The sequence below is a fragment of the Pecten maximus genome, chromosome 17, assembly GCF_902652985.1.
Source record: "Pecten maximus chromosome 17, xPecMax1.1, whole genome shotgun sequence".
NCBI lineage: Eukaryota > Metazoa > Mollusca > Bivalvia > Pectinida > Pectinidae > Pecten > Pecten maximus.
Genome location: NC_047031.1, coordinates 6,711,134 through 6,718,084, shown reverse-complemented (window position 1 = coordinate 6,718,084; position 6,951 = coordinate 6,711,134). Strand labels below are relative to the sequence as shown.

At 42.8% G+C, this 6,951-nt stretch overlaps 2 protein-coding genes across 2 annotated transcripts; both read left to right on the top strand.

Moving 5' to 3' along the window:
• Positions 1–1,971, top strand: LOC117315862 (zinc finger and SCAN domain-containing protein 12-like). Its single transcript, XM_033870268.1, has one exon. It carries the CDS (start codon positions 1–3, stop codon positions 1,969–1,971), a length of 1,971 nt encoding a protein of 656 aa, XP_033726159.1.
• Positions 1,972–1,991: 20 nt separating this feature from the next.
• LOC117315861 (putative zinc finger protein 66) lies at positions 1,992–6,951 on the top strand. Its single transcript, XM_033870266.1, has 2 exons — positions 1,992–2,282; positions 2,555–6,951. Exons 1-2 carry the CDS (start codon positions 1,992–1,994, stop codon positions 4,412–4,414), a joined length of 2,151 nt encoding a protein of 716 aa, XP_033726157.1. The 3' UTR covers positions 4,415–6,951.

Genomic DNA, 6,951 nt, shown 5'->3' with positions numbered 1-6,951 from the left:
ATGGAAGCTGGCACATTTGAGGAAAAAGAATCGGTCTTTGTTACAACACCATCGATGCCTGATGACACAGAGCAAGCTGTCTCCATCCCTCCTACTGATGATGACTTTGTATTTAAAAATGAGGATGCAGAACCAGGAAGCACTGAGGTTAACCCAGTTAGTGAAGAGACCGTGGAGGAGGATTTTCCTAGATCTCCCGCCCCAGGGGATGTTATTTCCACTCCAGATGTGCGGTCATCAGCGCGGAAACAAGAGAAAATATCTATGAATCAGGCAGCAAAGACAGAGATTCCTTCTACTGTTACCACAGATCTTTCTGATAAAGAAGATTGTATGGAATCGACGACTCGTGCGTCGGATTTAAAATCTTCTGACAAGTCCTCCAGTTCTGTTGCAAGAAACAAAAAAACCATGATGGAGTCTATGGGTCTTACAGAAAAACGGAAAGAAACTGAGAGTACGCCTTTAACAAGACGTACGCGGGGTTCGGTTGGCAGGAACAATGGCGATGATGAAGCTATTGACACCCCGTCTCCTGGTAGAAAAGTTAGAAGTTCTCGAGGCTGTTCTACCCCTGTGTGGCTTGATCTGATTCCGAAACGAAACAAAAAGATCAAGATTGAGGCTGACGAGACCAACATAAGCGACAGAAAAGGCAATGGCACTGAAACTACTGTAACAGGGGGAGTTCAGCTTGAAGGAAGTGTGAAATCTAGTGGCAGACAAAGTATAAAGAGGAAAAGCACTGTAGGGGACGGAGAGGAAGCCACCAAGAGGTCCAAACAGAGTCTGACGGATAACAAGGAAGAAACTCCATCTAGGAGCCAAGCTTCCAAAAAGTCAAAATCTAATGAGCCTTCTCACTCTGAAACTCCAAGGCAGCAACGATTATCAAAAAGATTGACAGTAAAATCTGAGGAAAAAGCATCTTCATCGGAAACCCCAAGGCAGAGAAGATTGCCAAAATCCTCGTCGAAATCTGAGGAGGAGGACGAGGAGGATGAGGGGGAGATAGAGGGTTCACCTGAAAAAAAGGATCAGTTGTCCGAGAGGTCAAATTCAGGATCTGATGAGGAGACATTGACCAGTCTTGACCAGAACTCCAAAATGGTGACGAGAGGATCTGGGAGAAAGGCAACCGGTCGGTTTGTATCACTCAAGGGTAAAGCTTCCAAAAAGAACAAGTCGGCTGCATCTGCGGAGGAAGAGTCGAAGTGTGATGTATGTGATAAACAATACAGCACTCCACAGAACATGCGAAGACATCGCATCACTCACTCCGACTTCAAGGCGTACAAGTGTACCTTCTGTTCGCAGCGTTTTCATTTCATCCAGTATCTGCGTGAACATGTCGTTGGTTGCCTGAATAATCCACAGAGGGTGAAATATCGTAACCATTACCGTATGAGGCCGTCGCCTGTTATGATGAGGCACCTTAAGATTGTCCCGTCGCCTGACGAACCGGACACGTTTATCAACCTTCCTTACAGTAAGATTTCGGATAAGTTATCCGAGGTGAATTCTCAGGAAGAGGTTAAAAATCTTACAGCGGAAAATACGGAGCAAGAAATCCTAGAGGTTCTGAATAAAGTGAAAGCCTCCCAACCAGAGGTAAATTTACAAGAAGCAAAACGTAGGCATAGAGACGCTACAAAGGAATTCAGGATGGGAGTGAACACGGAGGACTGGAAGACAGAGGACGGACAATACAAGTGTAATGTTTGCCATAAGATCATTTTGAACCAGTATAATTTGTACCGACACATACAGACTCACAATGAATCAAAACGTTACAAGTGTACCTACTGTGGGCGAAGATTCACTCTCGGACAGTACTTGAAAGATCATGTGATCTCTTGTAAAAACAATAAAAACCGTATCACAAACTCAACAAATCGTCGTTTTATCGACAGAGACCTGAAGCGAACGTTATTATTCTGCCGTCAACTGTCGAGGCGGGGACGTTTGTGAATGCGGAAATAGGAGAAAACATGGAGGGGGAGGATGTAGAACGTGAACCTGACGATTCGTCTGCTGAGTCGGACCTAGTAAAAACCGATGAGGCTGCAGATGGTAACCAAGGTGAGAAAGAAACTCGGCATGATGCCTCAGTCAAAACTAACACTGGGGAAGTATACAAATGTTCTGTAAAGGAGTGGGACAGTTACTATGCCCATCGCTCCTACGATGGAACAGGTAGAAGAGCCTTCACGCTCAGCTCAGAACTTATCAGTGTGTTTAAAAAGGAAAGACAGTTGGGTGATGAACGCCTCAAGAACAAAGTGATGACACCTTACCATTGTACAGGTGTGTAATTTGAAGAAATTCAATCGTGCTGAAACACTCCGCCGACATCTCTTTGTACACATGGACAATAACCACATGTGTAAGATCTGTGGAATGACTTTTCGTTGTCAAGACTATTTGAAAGCCCATGTGCTGCAGCAGCATTTTGCTATCAAAAGGAAGCGGAAAAGTAGAGCTATTAAACGGTTTACAACACAACTCAAACCAACAGGGTCCATGTCATCTGATAAATTCAGTGATGATATAGAAGAATTCCCGATACAAGGGTGAAGGCAAAACACCAAGTTCTGATGACAATGCACACAGTTCTGATGACATCATTCACACTTTTGGTGACAAGGCACACCACTCTGATGATGAAATACACAATTCTGATGACAAACCACACAGTTCTGGTGACAAGGCACACAACTCTGATGATGAAATACACAATTCTGATGACAAACCACACAATTCTGGTGACAAGGAACACAATTCTGATGACAAGGAACACAGTGATAAAAAGGATTTAATCTCTGATGAAAAGCCATACATATGTAACAATTGTGGAGTTGCATTCAAGTTAGAATCAGTACTAAATGTTCACAAGTTAGTTTGTCTTCAGAAACCTGGGACTCGAAAAAAAACGCTGTTGAGGCGAAGAAATTCCAGAGAATGCGTTACACAGTTACAGAACTTTCAAAAACGCATTCTTTTTCAGTGTGTGGAATGCAAAAACAAATTCTTCAAGTATGAAAACCTCTTGTGGCATCAGTATAATACACATGGATTAGCCTCCTTTACTAAATGCCCAGTTTGCTCTGTAAGCACGGATAATGGCAGCCTTCTGACACATATGGTACAACATCACCCTAAATATCAAGTCCAACCGAGGACGGACAAGCTGACCCCTCCTGTGTACAACTATAAGTGTAGCCAGTGTGACAAAACCTTCACAAAGGAACTCACCATGCTGATTCACCAACAGAAACACATGCCCAACAAGCAGTTTGACCCGGAAAAGGGCAACCAGTGTCCTGTGTGTAATGTGAACTTCACAACCTTCGGAAACATGAGGCGACACTTCAAAGTCATTCACAGTGACGAAAAGCCGTTTATGTGTCACCTTTGTGGCAAATCATTTAAAACCAATGATACCCTGAAATGCCATGTGAAGATACATGATCGTGAAAAACACCTCAACTTCAAGTGTAAAACCTGTGGCAAGGGTTTCTTCAGGAGTAGGCTACTAAAGGAACATGAGACACTGCACATTCCAGGGGCTACAACGTGCATGTGCGACATCTGTGGGAAGCGTTTCCGTCTCAAGCCCAACCTCAGCAAGCATATGAACAGTGTTCATAACTTGGAGCGTAACCATGCTTGTGTAACATGTGGCAAAACCTTCAAGCTCAAGGAACAGTTAAAAAATCATATGCGCTACCATGTTATCAAGGAAGGAAAAGTTGGAGAGGTAGGGAATATGTATGGTAAGATCTATAAGTGTGAAACGTGTGGAAAGTTCTGCCCCTCAAGTTACGCTCTCAAGATACACAAGACTTCCCACTCCTCAGAGAGGCCGTACACCTGTGAGCTGTGTGGACGCAGTTTCAAGGTGAAAAGTAAGATCCAACGGCACATAAGAACAGTTCACAACTTAACTGGCAAAACCCGGCGCCCCAGAAAACAAGTTCAAAGTAAAAAAGTTGTTACTTCACCCAAGAAGGAGAATGCTTGGTCCGCACAGGATGAGGATACTATAGCTGAGAGTATTGTTGAAGTTATAGTGAACAGCGAGGCTGAGCTAGTTCAGGAGAACACAAAGATGTACTCCCTTCTTGACCACTCTTACAGACCTAGCAGCTCTGCTGCCACGGCAACAGCCACACATTTCTCCCACAATGATCAGTCGGTGATTGAGGAGGCTGTTCAGGGCATCACCCAACTGGCTGGAGACAATGTAGAGACAGATTATATCATACAGGGTATTCAAGAGGTGGAGGACCAACCAGGCATGTTCATTGTTTCGTCAAATGTAGCTGATGAGGAGGGGTCGGAGCCGCAGACTTTGAGTCTCAGTGTGGACGAAGGGCCAAAGACTCTCATATACTACATCACCACAGACTAGTAGTTTCTCTTTAAGATACCTGTGTGTCTTACTTAGAGATGTCTTAATAACTCTTAATATGTCTCGCTAAGAGATGTCTTAATATGTCTCGCTAGGGGATGGTCTGGTGTCTCACTAAGAGATGTCCTAATATGTCTCGCTAGGGGATGGTCTGGTGTCTCACTAAGAGATGGCCTAGTGTCTCACTAAGAGATAGCCTAGTGTCTCACTAAGAGATGGCCTAGTGTATCACTAAGAGATGGCCTAGTATCTCACTAAGAGATGGTCTAGTGTCTCACTAAGAGATGGCCCAGTGTCTCACTAAGAGATGGTCTAGTGTTTCACTAAGAGATGGTGTAGTGTCTCACTAAGAGATGGCCTAGTGTCTCACTAAGAGATGGACTAGTATTTCGCTAAGAGATGGCCTAGTGTCTCACTAAGAGATGGCCTAGTGTCTCACTAAGAGATGGCCTAGTGTCTCGCTAAGAGATGGCCTAGTGTCTCACTAAGAGATGGCCTAGTGTCTCACTAAGAGATGGCCTAGTGTCTCACTAAGAGATGGCCTAGTGTCTCGCTAAGAGATGGCCTAGTGTCTCGCTAAGAGATGGCCTAGTGTCTCGCTAAGAGATGGCCTAGTGTATCACTAAGAGATGGCCTAGTGTCTCACTAAGAGATGTCCTAGTGTCTCACCAAGAGATGGCCTAGTGTATCACTAAGAGATGGCCTAGTGTCTCACTAAGAGATGGCCTAGTGTCTCACTAAGAGATGGCCTAGTGTCTCACTAAGAGATGGCCCAGTGTCTCAGTAAGAGATGGCCCAGTGTCTCACTAAGAGATGGCCTAGTGTCTCACTAAGAGATGGCCTAGTGTCTCACTAAGAGATGGCCTAGTGTATCACTTAGAGATGGCCTAGTGTCTCACATAGAGATGGCCTAGTGTCTCACTAAGAGATGGCCTAGTGTCTCACTAAGAGATGGCCTAGTGTCTCACTAAGAGATGGTCTAGTGTCACACTAAGAGATGGCCTAGTGTATCACTTAGAGATGGCCTAGTGTCTCACATAGAGATGGCCTAGTGTCTCAGTAAGAGATGGCCTAGTGTCTCACTAAGAGATGGCCTAGTGTCTCACTAAGAGATGGCCTAGTGTCTCACTAAGAGATGGCCTAGTGTCTCAGTAAGAGATGGCCTAGTGTCTCACTAAGAGATGGTCTAGTGTCACACTAAGAGATGGCCTAGTGTATCACTTAGAGATGGCCTAGTGTCTCACATAGAGATGGCCTAGTGTCTCACTAAGAGATGGCCTAGTGTCTCACTAAGAGATGGCCTAGTGTATCACTAAGATATGGTCTAGTGTCTCACTAAGAGATGGTCTAGTGTCTCACTAAGAGATGGCCTAGTGTCTCGCTAAGAGATGGTCTAGTGTCTCACTAAGAGATGGCCTAGTGTCTCACTTAGAGATTGGCTAGTGTCTCACTAAGAGATGGCCTCACGTCTTGCTGTGTTCCACCTTCACTAACTCTCTAACCTATCTATACCATATTATCCCCAAATTAGCTTGATTGATTGATTTGATTGATTGATTGATTGATTGCGCTACCCACCAATAAGCTTCGTTTTTGCATCAATTTTAAAAAAAGTCAACACTGAGTCGCAAATAATCCCTGACAGCCTCAAACTTTAGTACTAAATTGGGGAGTGACTAATTTCAGGATAAAAGCGGTACTAAATTGTTACACAAGGGGAGGGGATTTATTTGATAAATACAGAGAACCTATATACACTGGAGAAAATATACGGTAATAAACTTTTATAATAGGGGAGGGGGCTTATTTGAGGATATATACAATGACATACACATGTATATACTATATTTATATAACGCAAGTAAAATTTCAGTAGATATATTTGTTATTGTCCATCTCAAGTGTTTATTTTATGTGAACTTCTATGTACATGTATATTAGATATGATATGCATTAGGTACAACAGGGGATCCTTATCTGATGGAGATCAATGCAACATATTAAAAATCAAAGTTTAATAGATTAGGAAGTTTATATACAGACTCAACCTGATTAAAACTACATGTATGCATATAAGTCTTGTAATTTCCACTCCACTATAAAACAATACATTGTAGAGGAGCAGAAATTCCAAATTCATTTCAATTAATTTATGTACTTCAAAGGTGATTACTTTCCCGGTTTCGATATCTAAGCGATGCATGGGGGTCATTTTTGTGATCGACCCATCCATTTGCATTTCAAGATTGTGCAAAATGATATCTGAATAATACACATGGGAGAATGTTCGCGATCAAAAGGACTCATGTGATTATAACATAAATTTTTCTCTCGCATAAATTTCCACGTTTACACGTAGGTTGACTTTAGACATGGATTAGTGTAAAAGTCTATATGTTTTACATCAATAACAATATTAATTAACTAGGAAGTTTATATATACAAATGTATTATATGTGTTTCTACCACAATACCCTGTGTTATTCAACTCTCAGACCATCAGTTAATCATTACAGCTGTTTATACCACACGTGGTA